The sequence below is a fragment of the Eurytemora carolleeae genome, unplaced genomic scaffold, assembly GCF_000591075.1.
Source record: "Eurytemora carolleeae unplaced genomic scaffold, Eaff_2.0 scaffold928, whole genome shotgun sequence".
NCBI lineage: Eukaryota > Metazoa > Arthropoda > Copepoda > Calanoida > Temoridae > Eurytemora > Eurytemora carolleeae.
The window spans coordinates 44,648-62,159 of record NW_019396814.1 but is presented as its reverse complement, the minus strand read 5'-3'; the positions used below and the strand labels follow the sequence as shown (position 1 = coordinate 62,159).

General features: G+C 32.0%; 2 protein-coding genes and 1 long non-coding RNA gene across 3 annotated transcripts; 1 reads left to right on the top strand and 2 right to left on the bottom strand.

Moving 5' to 3' along the window:
• The first annotated feature begins 3,005 nt into the window (after positions 1-3,005).
• On the top strand, positions 3,006-4,686 carry LOC111708968 (uncharacterized). The gene is made up of 4 exons (XM_023482496.1): positions 3,006-3,111; positions 3,178-3,321; positions 3,825-4,046; positions 4,337-4,686. Exons 1-4 carry the CDS (start codon positions 3,091-3,093, stop codon positions 4,622-4,624), a joined length of 675 nt encoding a protein of 224 aa, XP_023338264.1. The 5' UTR covers positions 3,006-3,090; the 3' UTR covers positions 4,625-4,686.
• Positions 4,687-9,455: 4,769 nt separating this feature from the next.
• LOC111708967 (uncharacterized) lies at positions 9,456-10,861 on the bottom strand. The gene is made up of 2 exons (XR_002766764.1): positions 9,857-10,861; positions 9,456-9,587 (listed from the first exon to the last, which is right to left on the bottom strand). It is a non-coding gene; the product is annotated as an uncharacterized LOC111708967 (long non-coding RNA).
• A 1,055-nt stretch (positions 10,862-11,916) lies between these two features.
• On the bottom strand, positions 11,917-17,099 carry LOC111708959 (pikachurin-like). Its single transcript, XM_023482486.1, has 4 exons — positions 17,077-17,099; positions 16,948-17,014; positions 13,007-13,095; positions 11,917-12,807 (listed from the first exon to the last, which is right to left on the bottom strand). The coding sequence occupies exons 1-4, from the start codon at positions 17,097-17,099 to the stop codon at positions 12,546-12,548; spliced, it is 441 nt and encodes a 146-aa protein (XP_023338254.1). The 3' UTR covers positions 11,917-12,545.
• Positions 17,100-17,512: the final 413 nt, after the last annotated feature.

Here is a 17,512-nt window from a genome sequence, read left to right as displayed (position 1 = left end):
GATAGCTGTTAGAGGTTTTTTTTATTTGATCAATGTAATCAATATCCAAAGTTTTTATTAATCTAACAAAAATATAAAAATCGAACCAAGATGAGCGCTTGGTACCTTATAGGGGGAGTTTTTTTGGAACACCTTGTATGTCTTGTGATTACTTTTCTGACTCCCCCCGTAGTGTATACTAATGCACCCTTGGCATAGTGTTCACAATGCAGTGCATTATTTACATTCTTGGTTAGCCAATGTTTCTTTTTCATGTGCAATATGCTAATTTAACAGCATCCGTCATTTTCAAATAAACTCAAATATTCTTTTAGAAATATATTACGGAGAAGAACTCAGTGTAAATATATAAAGGAACTGAGTTTTTGCTACAAATATCCTATATATTTGCGCTCTAATGGTGTAAACGACATCGGGTTTAAAAAATTAGAGTTTGTGGCAAAAAACTATCGTAATTTTATGTAACCTTGTATTTAAAGAGGGGCGCCCCCATACCATACCATACTGTTACTCTTTTTCTGATCAATATTGTGAAAAAAATCTTTGTTTTTTTAGTTTGAGAAGTATCTAACTCAAACCATTTCCTCCATTTTTTCTGAAGCTGAAATTAAACTTATTGCTTTAATATAGAAACCACAAGTGGAGCTAAATCAATCTGTTTTAAGAGTAAATTTAAGTAAACCTCAATTCCTAATTTACAAAGGTAGACTTAAGCTTTGTCTAATCAATAATGAATTAGATATGAATTTTTTAATTTTGAAAACTGATTATTTTCAATTAGAGTTTCCTTACAAAAGTAACTTGCGCATTTCTACTGCAGGCAACTTTAAATGAATGATCAGAATTAAACACTTTTAAACCTAGAATTACGACAATATCTTCCACATTATGGGTACCTTTGTTAATCGGGCATTGTCTTCTTTACACGGAGGATCACTTGAAAATACGCTTACAGTGCCTTTAATCTCGCGCGTTTAAGATTATAAGTTTCCGCTGTGGATATCGAGTTCCGGCGTTATAAAAACTTCAGAAGTTTGTACTTATAATCCAGGTATACAAAAGAGCTAGCTAATCCTAGTCTTAAACCATGCTTATTCACAGAGGTCAGGACTTTTGAGTGTAGTATCTTTAAAATACAGAAGTTAACACAAAACAATTGTTCTCCAAAACTGTAAATTTATGCAGCTTTAAAAATAAATCTCACTGCAGTTAAATGGTTAAGTTTATACTGCACCATTCTTTCCCGTTCTTTACTAGATTTCTTTTAGAGTAAACACTAGAGTAACCATCTGTTCAAATTATTTCAAATATTTGAGACGTTCTGCACATGTTACACATTTTTCGAAAATAATTGTTTCAATCTAATAAATTAAATGACATTTAAGTCGTCTTTGATATTTACAACTTTTAGATTTAAAATTTTACTATTTGATTTAGCATAATATATTATAGGTCTATGACATAAACACGTTTGATTTCAAATAGAAGAAACCTAATGCTGCTCACTCTGGTTAGTCCGGTGTGATGCATTCTTCAGGATATGTATGTATACTGTATATTATACAGGATCCCCAAAAAGAATAAGACTGACCACCTCAAAACTAGCCAAGATTTTAATTTACATTTCATGACATTTTTTAAACTTTTTGAAAATACAACGCGTGGTTGTTTTTAACTTTCGTTGAAACGGAGCTTTTAGCAAAATGTTAATTGATTTTTGCGTGAGAGAGTGCACACTTTGGATCACATGTGTCTTTATAAACTCCATATATATATATATGGATCATGGTAAACTGGAGGTCCTGATTAAAAGTCCAGTTTTAACTTTACGAGCCCATTTTCATCCATTAAATCTAGATTCTTCGCATTTGCTATTAAGTATTTTTTTTTGGTTGGGCGACGTTTTTTTAATATAATCAAGATTAATATAAGGTTGTGGATTTTGTAAGAGAGACAAATATATTCCGATATGTTGACATGATGTACTTTGCTGCAGATAGTTTTACGTGAGATGGACTGTGACAAACCGTGACAGATATCCAAACGCACTTGATGATATTTAGAGTGATTTTAACTAATTTTTACAACAATTTTCCGACTTACTTTTTGAACTTTTAAAAAGCCTTCTCTGGCACCCTAACCATAAAAGGTTGAGGTCTAATTTTTCTTTTATGAGCCTTAAGCAGACCTTGAAAATTTGGATTAGAGACATGTATAACCGTAAGGGCAAACATAATACAATCGGGATATGTTTAAGGAGAGAAGGAAACTAAAAAAGTTTATACGTTTTTCAGCATAAAATGTTGACGATATTATCCTCATTTTTACTCAAATACAACCCTTAATTGAGAAAACATATTTTCTAATACTGATTCTAAGAAAATTACGAAGAACGGATTCCACCACAGCAGAGAAAAATTGGAAAATGCATATCCTGGGTCTTCATTTTACTTTACCAATTTTCAGGTCACTTCCTGCAACTCAATTTGGCGGATTTGTTGATAAATATTCAAACATTTTATAAACTTAGGAATATTCTATCCGGCCAAACTTAAAGTTTTATATAATAGCAGAATATACAACAATGATTTTTTCCAGATTTTTTTTGTTTAAAGGAAATGTCAATGTAATTTCTGAAAATCTGCCCAACTCACTGCACTGGTACCTGGATTTGCAATGAAAAAGGAAAAAAATCGTTTTTATTTTATTTTGTAAAGATTTTTCATTGTCTGTTTTATATAAATCCGCAAATCCTCAGGAAGACCTACGGATTAGCTTAATTTCTCCTAGATATCCGGTGGTGACCATACTTTTTATGAATATCAAAATAATCTTTATAGTGAAATTATTTTCATCTGTTAATTTTGTTTTTAGTAACCCGTCAAAATTTTTGCCTTATATTTGTTTACATTTGCATTTTTTTATGTCAGGTCACAACTTGCAGTACGGTTTTAAATTCAAATAGTATACGATGTACTGCACATTGTTAGTAAACAATGATTTGCATAAAATCCCACGTTTAAACAAATTATCAGCAGTTCAACAGCAGTTAGCACTATATCTCACTAGTGGAAACGTATTGACACCAAGATGCCTAAAAGCAAGAACGTGGTGAGTCTAAATGTTTCTTATTTTTGAAATGTTTGAAGTCTTAATTAAAAGTTTTTTTAACACTAGGTGAGTGTACCGAGCAGGGTTCCTACAACCGTCCGCAACATGTTCTTCGAGGACCCGCATTTCAGGGAGAATTGGGAGGACTTCGACCAGGTTAAGAAGTCCATGTTTAAAGAGTCTAGGGACGTCTGGAAGAAGATGGATCAGGGAACAGATTTTATGAAAATTATTTGAACCCCGCGTAGTCTTAACTCGTAGTTGTAACTGTTGTTTATTCTTTTCCAATGTCAATTTCAAAATATTTAATCAAAGTTTTACAATTAACGACCAATTTTGACTTTGTTCAACATATGTTTTTTATTAAGGAAGATTGCATAATCACGTTCGATACCAGGGGTGGCCATATAATTCCAATTCTGATCCCAAATTGTTTACAATAACAACATGGTTTATTTCTGCCCCTAATATCAATCAATCAACGTACATTTGGGATTGATCAGATGAAATTATATGGACCCAGCTGGTTTAATACATTTTTTAGTGTAGCTTTCAGCAGATGCTTACTATCTATTATTGCTTTTTGAATTAATATCTTGGATTAAGTTCTACACTACCCGTGCATAAGACTACTTTGAAACTCAATACATTAAAGGTTGTTATTTTATATGGATACCAGCGTACCTTACACTGTTCATAAAATCTGGTTGTAGGATTTCAGACAGATGAGATGCATGAGGGATAATATTTTGTTGAATGAGGGGATAGAGGGAACTGCGGAGAGGGGTCTAGTTCCCTCTAATACTGGAGTAAATAGATACGATCAGAGCTGGATGTTTCCTCGTAAATGGATGCTCGCCTCTCTAGACCAGAACGAGCTTGAACAGTTGAATATATTCAAGTCCGGACATGATCATGATGTGATCAGGATCAAGGGATGGGTGAAAAACTTTAACCACTTAACAAGTTTTATCTAATATAAAACAACTGTCTTTAAACTCTTTTAATAATTGCTTTTTTTCTGTAGATAAATTCAACGTACTGTAAGCAAAAAAGAAAATTTCGTGATAATATAACTTTGGATATCAAAATATCGAAATAATCCAATCGTAAAAAAAACCTTACAGATTTAAAGCGGATGTTTTTACTGTAATTCAAACTGTTTTAGAATTGTCAAAAAAGAAACATTAAATATGTTGATGAGATAGTTTCACCTTTAATAAAGGATACTGATACTGAGCTTGAGGTGAGCCTGGACACCTCTCACTACCGTCCTGACGAACTCCATGTCCATGTAGAGCACGGAGCTGTTACAGTTGAAGGACTGCACGAGGAGACGAGTAAGGACGGGAAAAGAGTTCTCCGCCGACAATTTAAGAGAAAGTACACTATTCCTGAAGGGACCCATCCTGAGAATGTTAGCTCCAACCTTGCAGCTGATGGAGTACTGGTTGTTAAAGCTCTGAAAGGAGATCCAACTCATGAAATTAAAATACAGAAAGCTCTGAAGTAGAAACTATTGTGCTCGGTTTTAATTAAACTTTTTAGCTTTAATAAAGATCATTTTATAGAGTATATTATTTATTGCTTGGATGTAGGGATCCTTGAGATCGAAACAAGAGTATTGGTATAAAACCCAATGTTGAAAACCGATTTTATGAAAGGAGTAATGCAACCGATTTGAGTTTTTGCCGCAAACTCTAGTTTTCGACTCCCTGTTTTTAGCAACAGTGTCGTAGACCTTACATATTTTTATTTTTAATTCTACTATATCAAATAATCTAAGTTTGTAATAATAAAAGTTTACACCACCAGGTTGCAAGCTATAGGGATTTGAAAATTTTAGTTTGTTGTGCAAAAATTCAATTTCTTCATAGAAAATATAAAATAGTGATAACAATAAATCTCTAAAATAGGAAGACTACTTTTAGACCCAAATTACTATAAAAAGCTCAATATGAGACAATTCTGCAGTGTAAACACTCAAGGTTTTAATGTAAGGTTTTCAAAGGTGTACATCATCTTTTGTACTGTACTGTTTCTGGGCGGTAATGTAAACACAAGACGGATGTCACAGCTTGAAGGCTTCGCGCCCTTCTTTCTAGGCTTTTAGGGCGCTTCGCGCCCATCTTTCATTTAAATTATGAACATGTTCGCGGATTTTCAAGAACTTAAATTTTTTTTACAAAATTTAAAACCTTTAAAACACATTTTTTAAAATTTTTTATCATTCATAAACCTTCCCTATGGTCACGTGATGTCCCACAATAAATTTGGGCCCGATCGGTTCAGCCGTTTTGACGTTTATTGGATACAAACAAACAGACAAACAGACAAGCCAAATTTATATATAGATTAATTATTTTCTTTGGTGTCTATTAAAACTGTTTGCTAAGTGAAAACATCAAATGCAAGAAGTATTGCAATTATGTCGTCTGCCTTCTCTATTGTTTTCCAGTTATAACTGTTTATTTTTAGGTTCTATTTTATATTTTGCATTACAATCTGTACAATATAAACAATGAATTCATGAAAAACGACATAACAATGATATAATTTAAAGATACTAGCCTCTTCTAAATTAATTGTGAACATGTTCTCTTTGTGTACATCGTAAAACAAAACAAAAATAATGCGCGGATTTTTACAACAAATTTCGTGGATTTTCAAAATTTTCAAAAATTTAATGAAGATCGAATTTTGATGGAGACAAATATTTGAAATTTTGATCATTCATAAACCTTCCCTGGGGCTCCGTGAGGTCCCACAAAAAAATTGGGCCCGATCGGTTCAGCCGTTTTGACGTTTATTGGATACAAACAAACAGACAAACACAAAGACAGACAAGCCAAATTTATATATAGATAGATTAAAATTTTCTCCGTTAGTGTTTATTTGATCTACAGTGGGACCCCCATGAAACTGGAATAGGAGGAATAATAAGTTATTATTTTAATGGAAAGTATTCAGGACAATTGGCTTCTTTCTATTCCTTAGCTGTATGGGTCTCATTGTAGTGCAGAAATATCGGTATTTTAAAGAAAACAAATCCTAAACTGCAAATATAGAACTCCCTTAGAAATATTAATCCAGCTGTCAAGAACTGAATACTATTTGGATAAAAGATTTCTACTTGTTGATTAGTCCATTCAACTTTATGATTACAAAAGTAAATTATTTATGGACCTTGAACTTTTGTTCGCAACTTGTCTTTTATATATATATAGAGAAAGAAAAACCTCGAAACATAAAACAGCCCCAAATGCAAAATAAAGAAGGCATAATCAGATCAATAGTTAAAAACCGTTCTGATCATAAACTGTTATTTTGAATTCTAATCAGAAATTTTTTTCTTAACACATTTTATATAAAATGTGTACGAATAGGGAGGAAAGCGAGTTCTTTCCACAAACTCAGATTTAATTAATCTCCTTGGTATCAAACAACTGAAACAATATGGGAGAAGACATTTTACACTTTTCTCCAAATGTTATAAGTTTCGTGGGACGGTGGAACACCCCGTATTTCAGCTATAAAGTTGGTTATATCAAATAGTCTCCAGGTAATATTTAAAAGGCTTACAACAATAGTCTTTCCTAAATCGGTTGGAGTAAAAACTAATAAATATGCTTTTTTACTGAATTTTCCATATTAAAGAATGTAGATTAATAATATCACATGTTTAGACTTTTGAAATCCATATGACCAGGAAAAAATAAGCTTTCTCTTTCTGTAATACACAAATGATAAACTCTAGGTGCTAGACAATTATATCCATACAATGAAGACGACTTTTTTATTCAAGTTTCAATTGTTAACAAGCTTTTTTTCAAATTCTAAATTTACAAGTGAATATAGAGAAGCTTTTCAATTGACAGCACCTCTATGTTTCCATGTTTTGTGTATCCATTCTGTTTAAAAGCTTGATATAAATCAAAATTGAAATCCAAAGTCGTCTTCATTATATTGATATAATCACCTACCACCTTAGTTAAGTTGTATTTTTTACAATGTTGCTACCTCAGTATAGTTTAACCTGCCTAGTTCTGCTGCGTATAACGCGTTGGGTCATCCACATACTGGGTACACTAGACGGGCCGGTACGGTAAAGACTAAACCGGTATCTTTGCACTGGTTCGTATCATGCAATTTTTAAATGAACGGGACCTCTGGCTTCCAGAATTCAGAAACCTAGTTTGTATTATCTCAAGTTTCAGTCCCTGGCCTCCTGTTGCTGTCCAGTGGTAGAAATGCAATCGACATTTTTACAATAAATATCATTATTGGATTCCATTTTGTCCTAGTGATCCTCGCACAAACATCTCTCTGACAGTTTTACCATGTGTGTCACGTGTGTAGTAACAGTACAATTTTATTACATTTGTGTACTTGTAAATGTACTTCTTTAAAGTATCCCGCGTAATAAGTAAAGATATTTTACAACTGTACTTCATTTACTGCAGTAGCTAGCCCGCGTGTACGTGTTTACTGTTGCCTGTCCAAAACGCAAAGATTTATAAGGTGTTTAAATGTTCAAAGATGCTGTCTAAACAGTAAACATTTCATAGGTGTTAACTTGTTTATTGTTGCCTGTCCAATAAGTACAGATTTATCTATATTGGTAGTGTAGTTCACGTACTTTGGGGACGATATTTTGGCCGCTAGATGTCTCATGCTAAATTCTTATCTGATAGATAGATAATTTCTCAGTACACTTGACGACCAATATAGAAGACGCCAAGTTGTCGACCAATTTAGTATAAGGAAGGAACGGCCTCACGGCNATATTTTGGCCGCTAGATGTCTCATGCTAAATTCTTATCTGATAGATAGATAATTTCTCCGCACACTTAACGACCATGTAAGAGACGTCAAGTTGTCGACCAATGTAATTTATGGAAGGAACGGCCTCAGTTGTGCACTTTTACAGTACACAGTACACATTTGGTTAGAGCTACAGGGTGTCCCACGAAACATGACAGTAGCAAGACGAGTTGAAAGTCGTCTTAAAACTTTGATTTAATTTATGACATTCAGTCCACCTACAGATAAAACTGGTTCCTGGTTAGATGTCCTACTATTGTTGAGGAGGACTGTTTATGACATTCAGTCCACCTACAGATAAAACTGGTTCCTGGTTAGATGTCCTACTATTGTTGAGGAGGACTGTTTATGACATTCAGTCCACCTACAGATAAAACTGGTTCCTGGTAAGATGTCCTACTATTGTTGAGGAGGACTGTACTATGTGAATAAGATGCACCCCCGTATACTCGAGATGGTGTCTGAAGAGTTCATCGATTCCTGCAGCGCTCTTATGATTTGTAACCATGTTCATTGTTCATGTCTGTGGTTATAAGGAAGTAAAATAATCTGTTTACAGAAAAATTAAATTAAAAAATGATCTGCTGGAAAATTAATTTAATTAAACAATGATTAAAAATGAATCTAGCTGGGATCTATTGAACGATGAATTCAAACAAAAAATTATCTATTGAAAAATGAATTTAAACAAAAAATTATCTATTAATAGATGATTTTAAACAAAAAATGATCTATTGAAAGATAAATTTAAACAAAAAATGATCTATTGAAAGATGAATTTAAACAAAAAATGATCTATTGAAAGATGAATTTCAGCAAAAAATGATTTATTGAAAGATTAATTTCAACAAAAAATGAGATATTGAAAGATTAATTGAACTGTAAGATGATCTTTTGAGTGATTAATTAAACTAGAAAATGATCTCTTGAAAGATGAGTTGAACAGGAAAAAGTTCTACTGAAAAATGCAAAAAATTATAAAGTTGATCTCTGGAAAGAAGTAAATGATATCTTGAAAAAGAAATTGATCTCTTGAAAGAAGAAATTCATTAGAAAAATGATCTCTTGAAAGATGAATTGAATTGTAAAATTTTCTATTGGAAGTGTAATTAGCTAAAAAAAAAGGTTTTTTGAAAGATTAATTGAATTGAAAAACGATCTATTGAAAGATGAATTGTGAACGAGAAAATGATCTATCTGATCTTTTATAATTATTTCTACGCCATATCTTGTTAATTCATGAACATGAACTTTTCTTTCCGTTTACAAAGAAATTTGCCTTTTTGTACAGTAATGCAGTTTTTAATATCATACTAACATTAAAATACATTTTTTAAATTAAATAACTTACGAATTTTTTTAAAATTAACCAATTTTTTACTCTTGTAACATTCGTTTAAAATAAGTTTTATTTCCATGGTTGAAGATTTAAAGTATTCATAAAACTTCAAAAAATAAAAAAAAATCTTTTGATTGTTCTTTTCATCTCAGTCCCCTCAGCCGTTTGAAAGAAAAAAAAAAACATTTCAAAATTTATTTTATAAACGGTTACAAATTTGTTTAACAATTATACACTTTTATGTAAATCAACAAATTGTTTAACAATGAGAAAATAAAAGTACAATGCTGATTGAACTCCTTCTCTTTTCCTGCTGAACCAGCAACTTTAAAATGCGAAACCGGGAATATTCAGCATATTTTGGTCTGGAGATAACTTGGGTCAAGTTCTACAAGGAAATTGTGTGCTCTCTAAACTCTATAGACTCGGTTTCGATATAAAACTTTTTCTCAAAACTGGGTTTATGTTTCTCAGTTCAATACAGATTCTTTATTTTAAGTTGCAGGCTCTGGTGTGTAGGGCAAAATATTAGATTATGTTACTCATCCTAGACTCAAAGCATACTAGCCGTGTACTGTAAACCTTTGACTAAAGATTGAATAGAGAGAAACCCAAAAACGACTTTAAAACGAAACTTTATATACATTTAAGATGTTGCCTTTAATGATTCAATTCTCAGGTTCATGTGTTTAATAACAGAATATGGAACCATTTATTTGAATCAGATTCAATTGGTTACTTAAAAACTCCAACTTTGGTCATCCCCTTATTTGTACCTCAGGAAAAGTGAAGATCGAAGTCAGGTGAACCAGCCACGACTGGTTAAACTCATTCTCTTTTATTAATTTTCAACTTGAACACTTTAACTGTATACAAAGATATGGCACATATATGCTTATGCATATCATATCTGGAGTCGGAGTAATTTAATATTTAGCGTGTGTTGTAGAAAGAGAAAAGAAGTTTAACAAAATAATATTATTTATACAGAAGTAAATACATTCACAGCCTGAGATATAAAAATTGTAAACAACAGGGTTTATGGTGTACAACAAGCTGTGCAAAGTGTGCGCTACGGTACAAATCTAAACTTTAACAGTGGTAATTATTTAAATAATTAAACTTCTACATTCTTCATTAATAAAGTTTCAATTGCCATTTTTTACCAACATTTCAACAAAACAAAATGAAATCGACTAGTGAATAAAGTGGATGGAAAACAGCTTTCCTTTATCTTTTTTAAAAATCACTAAGATAAACCTTGTAATTACAATTATTGTTCTGTAAACCAGTGTTTCGGATCCGTATCATTTTGATGCGGATCCGGATCCGCGGATCCGCGATGATGGATCCGGATCCTGACTCTGATACGGATCCGGATCCGGATCCGAGGTAACTTTAATAATTAATATAGTCTAATTCAGCCCTAGCTTGTTCCGATCACGTTCATCTTTTAAAAATGAATACTTTATATATTTGAAATTTGCGCCATGTGAGCATTTGCCGCTGAGTAATCCTAAAGTTAAAAATGTCGTCATTACTATTATATAAATGTAAACATTAAATTATTAAAGATAATTTTGAAAAATTTTCGTCATGTAAATAATACATTTACGAACCATTTTGATTTATTTATTCCATGGTTTTGGTTAATTTGTGGCGCTACCCGGATCCATATCAACGTTTCCTGATACGGATCCGGATCCGGATCCGACCAAATGATACGGATCCGACCGGATCCGGATCCGAAACGCTGCTGTAAACTATTTGCAATTTTAACAAAAGAATCTATAACATTCTCCAGGCTACATCTGATAAAGATCTAATAAAATTTACTGTGAACTAAAAACTAAAAAGAATATATAATTACCGTTTAAATAGCAATGATGTTAATTATTTCAGTTTCGCCCAAAACTCCCATGACAATCTTGGTAGATGTTATCTAGAGAGGAGGGAGGAGGGGGGCAATACAAAAATTTACCATTTAAATTCCCGAGATATTTATGTAAATCTTGATATGGTTGTTATTAAAGGAATTGAGTCTTTGTAACAAAGTTTGATTTTCTAATCCCTATATCTTTGGATTCCAATGTGGTAGACCTTTGATATTTCAAACTATGAATTATGTTGGATCAAATAATCTAAGTTTGAAATATTAAAGATTTACGACATTGGGTTTTAAAGATATAGGGATTAGAAAATCAGAGTTTGCGGCAAAGAATCAACTCTTTTCACAACCCGTGTAGACATCTTCTCAGCACAGAAATTTTGAATGATAGGATTTCACATAAACACATTCTTTTCACGCAGGCAACTGCAAGGAGTAAGTTACAGTCGTCATCGTATATATCAATACAATGAAGACAACTTGTGATTTCAAACGAGCGTTTAAATCGCACGTATGCATGTACATGTGCACATAATCAAGGTATTAAATTAAAGCTTAGTTTTGATTACTTGTAATTTTTTAAATAAAAAAATAAAAACTTAAATAAAAAGTCGTCTTTATTGTATTGATATAAATGCCGACCACTGAAGTTAAACTCCTTGACAAAAGTTTCTGGATTAGAAAATTTTAAAAACATGAGAAATTTTATAATATGTTTAAAATAAAGCTGCAACTAAATGAAATAATTTGTATGTTGGGTGTTTTAAAAGATTTAATTCTAATACTTCGCTAATTCTATCAGCATATTTAAACTTATGAAACTATTAATATCTAAGTTATTGCAGCATGGATTCCTATATTCTAACTTCGGAGTTCTAGGCTCTTCGTTAACTTAATCTTATATTCTATTTTCAATTCTATAGAGTACTTGTGTGAATCGGTAAACTAACTCTTACAATGAAGTACATCATTCTATTTAATGATAAATAAAGATTCTATAAGAAAAGGTTCTATGGTAAAGGTTCCACGTTCTTGCCGAAATGGAACACTTTATATTAAAGGTTCTACAATACGGAATCCATGGTTCTGTTTCAAAGTTCTTGGTTCCAAACTAGAGGCACTAGTATTTATATTATTGGTTCTGTATTCTCTTGGTTTTTGGAACCGTAGCAACTTGTTTGTCAATGTAGTGGTATAAATAGAACGATAACAAATGGTGAAAACAGAAAATATGATATTCCATGAGTTTTGATATGATTGTGTTGGACTAGTTAAGTATTCATGATAGTGAAGGTTGACAATGTGTATCTTGAAACCTAAAACCTTGTAAACCTAGACAGAAGAAGATTTTAACTTAACAAGGTTTTCTTAAAGATAAATGTGTTAGTAGACTACAGTATCACAGTGTTTCCCCGAAAACCCTGGCGCGCAGGCGCACAGAGCAGTTCTAAAATGGGGAACACAAGATCCGCCGTTTTCACATCTATGTCTCTGACATGGTGCTCCGTGGTAGACCCGGAGCTGCCGGTTCTCCGAACTCAACCCGACCAGGTTGGTTAGAACTTCATTCTTCAGGATTATCCGTTGAACAGCACCGTCTAGAGGTCGGAGAACTCCGGAATCAGGATTAACTTGACTCAGATCTCTGAAATTTATTTTTGATCACATTTCGTAGAATAATACTTATTTTATTTTAAATAGATCTAAAAACACTTTAATAGATAAAAAATTAGTTGAGACCTCATGATTCCCCTCCCCCACTGATTGGTATCATTGGGACATATCAAAGATACACTTTTTCATAATATAATTTTTTCTTAACTATTTTGTTCTAATTTGAGCACCTGAAACCGCCAACAAAGAGATTACCGCCAAGATTTAGTTCTGTCATCGGCGGTGGCGAGCTCGCTGATATCGCCGGGTCCGAGTTCAACTGTAATTTAAGATTTTTTTTAAGAGAGAGATTATTAAAAAGAGGGTTTCTCCGAAAAAAAATATTTTAAAAAGTACCAAAAACTAAACAAAAAAGTAAATGTATATCTTTCATATTTCTTTTGTTTGTATCCAATGAAAGTCTATTTTGTGGTTTATTTCTCTCATGACGACTATATAGATTAAGGAAGGTCTATGGCCGTTAATAATTGAGAATGTTGATTACACATTAATAGAAAATTTGCAAAAATTAAATGCAATACTTTTTCAGTAAAAATATTTGGTTCTTTAAATATCATTTGTTTTAGAGCAGATCCAAATTTGAACTCGTTAAATAACTTATGTAAGATGCAATTTTTAAATTGAGATAAAAGGATTTCTAAAGTAGATTGCAATCATAAACTTTGGAGAATAATTTCTCGATTTAAGAAGTTGAGTGAGGAATCCTTCCACATAACTTTTCATCATTGATTGGAATAAAATTAAACTTAAAACTTTCTCAACTTTAATTTATAGATTATGTGAATATCTACAGGGACTGTCAACGTAATCTCAACTCCGCTGAAACCTTGAGAATTGTGGATATTGAGATAATTACTTAATCTCCTCTTTTTATTAATCTCAAGATTTATTTTATCTTTATTTGTATGCTGGAAAGTGTATAAAATTCAACCAATCAGAGTGTTGATTGAAACTCTACCAACCAATCAGAGTGTTGATTAGAGACTCCTACCAACCAATCAGACTGCCGAGAAATTTTAAAATTTTGCGCGCCCAATCAACAAGAAAACTGTCTTTGGTCGAAATCCAGCAGGGATATCCAAAAAAGAGGATTAACAATAAAATTTAAAGTTTCCAAAGTGGATATTTAGAATAAACGATCAAGTTATCTCTCCAATTCTAAAGTGTTCAGCTCTGCAAACATAAAAGCTTTTGCTAAATAGTGATGATTTTTATTTAAGAGCGGCTTTTCTAAAATGTTACAGCACAAACAAGCAAGAATATGATTAAAGTTTTCCAAATTCAAATTTAAAAAATCGAAAAAGTTTAACATGTACATGTCAAAGTGTGTGTGAGTAAGTGAGGTAAATCAAAGTGACACTTTAAAGTCAACCAAATCTATAAAATGTATGCACACGTCAAACTAAAGTAAAATTCAAGTAAAATTTTAATCTTGTTTTTTATTACAAATCCACTTATTAAAGAGCTTTTGAGAAGAACAAACATATTTTGAAATTAAAATATATAATCGAGTAAATTTATTGTTCTTAAACTGCTGCGTAAAATCAGAACTAGAGGAGAAACGGAGTCACAAAGTCGTAACAGTAATGTCAATTAAATGTGACCTTCTCCTCCTGCAGGTTAGTTTGAAGTGTGCAACTTTTCATTGCAGTAATGACCCACGTGTAAAATTTTTTGAAATTGAACACACAATTTGGTTTAAAATTTCAAATCAAATTGAACTGAGTTCTTCTTGTAGAAAACTTAATTTTTGTAATTCCTATATCTCTGCAACCCTGTCGCAGGCCTTTGATATTTCAAACTGTGAATTCTGTTAAATCAAATAGTTTCAGTATCATATATTAAAAGTGTACACCATAAAGCTGCAAAGATATAGGAATTATAAAAATTAAGTTTGTGACTAAAAGTTAATTCTTTATTCCTTACTGAAACGTGGTGTAATTCGTAAGCTTTTACTTCATTTTTACTTTTAAATTCTTTTTTAGTTGGAATTAGGAAATTTTTAAAAATAGAACGCACAAGATTAAAAAATATTTGAAAAAAGTTAAAATGAATAGCTTTATGTTGGATGATAAAGGGGAGGGGTGGGGTTGGGTTTAGATTTGAAGTCTTTGAAGGACAGTAATTCGTTTTATTTGACTTAAGATGAACAATGTTTAACCAATTTAAATTTAATCTTATATTTTGGCTCAAGATTGGCATACCTTAAGCCCAGCAATTTTCTCTCACTTACAATTTCTAGGTCCTCTCCATAGTATATAGTTTTATTTAAAGTAAGTGTAAGTGTCAAATAATAATAAGAATTACTTCTCTGTATTCCATTAATTTTAGGTTTGTTAAACGTCATATAATGCTAAAGTATTATATCATATCCTTGTATCGTATTCTTGTATCATGTCATAATCTTATATCGTAGCATATTCTTGTATCGTATCATATTCTTATATTGTATTCTTGTATCGTATTCTTGTATCTTAAAATACATATATTAGACTAAAAGAAAATTACTCTTCTAAATTACTGACATATGTTTCATTTTTAGATCATCGGAATAGGTTTTCTTTAAAAATTGTACCTTTTTTTAATAGTTTAGTGAGTGATCACTAAACTAAACGAAGCTTGTCAATTTTTGTCACTGTTTTTAAATATAAATGTTTAAGTATATATTAGAACATATTTAAACACTTTACGATAGATGAACACATAACCTGTGGCCGAATTTAAAGAATTTGAGCGGCGGCTTAAATATGGTTGGTTCCACTTAAAATTGTATCCAATGTTTCAAGATTTAAGCCGGCGCTTAATTTAAACCGGGTTTTGGCGGATTTAAACCGCGGCTCAAATTCTTTAAATTCCATCTCAGGATAGTTTTCTCGCTATTCAATCTTTTACAAGAATCAGATCTGTAAAAATCAGTTGTATTTCCTGATACTTAATTTACCCAAAGAAGCAGATTTTTTATGTCCTCTGATATCGGTCTTATGTGTTTATAAAGATATCCAAACGAAATAATTCCTAATCCATTATCAAAAATACGGATTTGCAATTTCTGATGGGATTAAGAATAGTTTCTGATGGGATTAAGAATAGTTTCTGATGGGATTAAGAATAGTTTCTGATGGGATTAAGAATAGTTTCGGCTTCAGAACACAAGGATAATTTGCCAAGGACGGAGAAACTTGATAAAATACATTCATCTTTTCACCCTTTCGTCCTTGCAGTCTGGACATTTTTCTTTCTACAGCAAATTCCTGTCCTTTAGTCATCTGTATCTAGTCAATCCCCCCCCGTCTCTCCGAGGTTGGGGCAAGTGGGGTGGGTAATTGTAATTCTGCAAATTATAGACCCTTGCTGAAGAAAAGTTTTTCACTCAGGCTCATTTATAATTCATAACAAGTTTATTGTTTAAATGTTTAAATCAAAATTTTGTCTTTGCCACAAACTCAAATTTTCAAATTCCTATAACTTTACAACCTTTAAAATTTCAAACTTAGATTATAAAATCTTCAAGGTTTGAAATATCTTAGGTCTACGACATTGGGTTCCAACAATATAGGGAGATTGGGACAACAAATTAATTTCTTTATGGATATAAAATATGATTATGGTTAGAAGAAATATTGTGCAGTATACAGACTAGGGCCTGTTAAACCTTTCCAGCTGGTGTCTGTTGAGGAATAATCAAAAATACATCATAAACAAGAGTATGTTTCCAATAACAAGTTATGCAATATTTGTTTTCTAGAAATTATATTTATCCAGAATCATACCACAATTAATCCTGCAGACTGCTATAAAAAGTTTCAAAAATGTTCTCGACTGGGTCGACTTTGAAGTATCGCAGCGCCTTTGCCTTTCATTTTACCTCAAAAACAATCTCACATACTTTTTGTGGCTGGCTCCTGAGACACGTTTACTTTAAATCTGATGCAATTGTTTCTAGCATCAGCTGAAAGAAAGAAATGGCAAAATCATTGTCGACTTTTACGTGAAAGCGTGAATAAAGTGCAATGTCCAAGAATCCCGAATGGTGCAAAAATAATTAAATTTAAAGATTTTAAATACAAAATTTTTGATCCCAGATGATATTTATTATAGATGGTTTACAAACCTGCAGTTCTCCACGAGAATCCTTCCTAGATATTCTAACCTTATGCCAGGTATTCAAGGTAACCGGCCTAAATATTAACAATAATAATAATGATACCAGTTAGGAGAATAAAGTAAATCCATTCATCACGTTGAGAGAGAAGAAATCTCCATTCCCTGGGAACCAATTTAACATTTAAACTTTTCATTTTTACCTCACAAAGAGGAAGAATTTCTTGTTCTGTTTTTAATACTTTTACTCAAATCTTGGAAAATATTATGGAAGATCCAGTGAGTTACGGGCTTATCAAATAAACCAATTTTCCCGGAGACTGTTCTATTTTATTTCTCCGGATAAATACAGTCCACACTTGTATTGTAAATGAATAAAGTTTTTGCCACAAACTCAAATATTCTAACCTCCATATATTTGCAACCTGATGGCGCAAACCTTTGATATTTTGACCTTAGATTATTTGATCAACGACATTGTGTTGCAAAAAAATAAGGATAAGAAAATTAGAGTTTGTAAAAACTTAATTCCTTTGTAGAAAAGAAAAGCCTAAATTAATTAATTTTGGTTTTTA

Bases quoted from the DNA above. Each gene is read 5' to 3' on its own strand.
- LOC111708968 (XM_023482496.1), top strand. From the start codon at position 3,091: ATGCCTAAAAGCAAGAACGTG. The intron at 3,322-3,824 runs GGAACAGATTTT...ATCTGGTTGTAG, and splicing joins TCTGGAAGAAGATGGATCAG to GATTTCAGACAGATGAGATG. The intron at 4,047-4,336 runs GGATGGGTGAAA...CCTTTAATAAAG, and splicing joins ATGATGTGATCAGGATCAAG to GATACTGATACTGAGCTTGA.
- LOC111708959 (XM_023482486.1), bottom strand. From the start codon at position 17,099: ATGGAGATTTCTTCTCTCTCAAC. The intron at 13,096-16,947 runs GTTTGTAAACCA...CTTAAATTACAG, and splicing joins ATTCTCGTGGAGAACTGCAG to TTGAACTCGGACCCGGCGAT. The intron at 12,808-13,006 runs GTGCTCAAATTA...AATAAATTTCAG, and splicing joins CTCTTTGTTGGCGGTTTCAG to AGATCTGAGTCAAGTTAATC.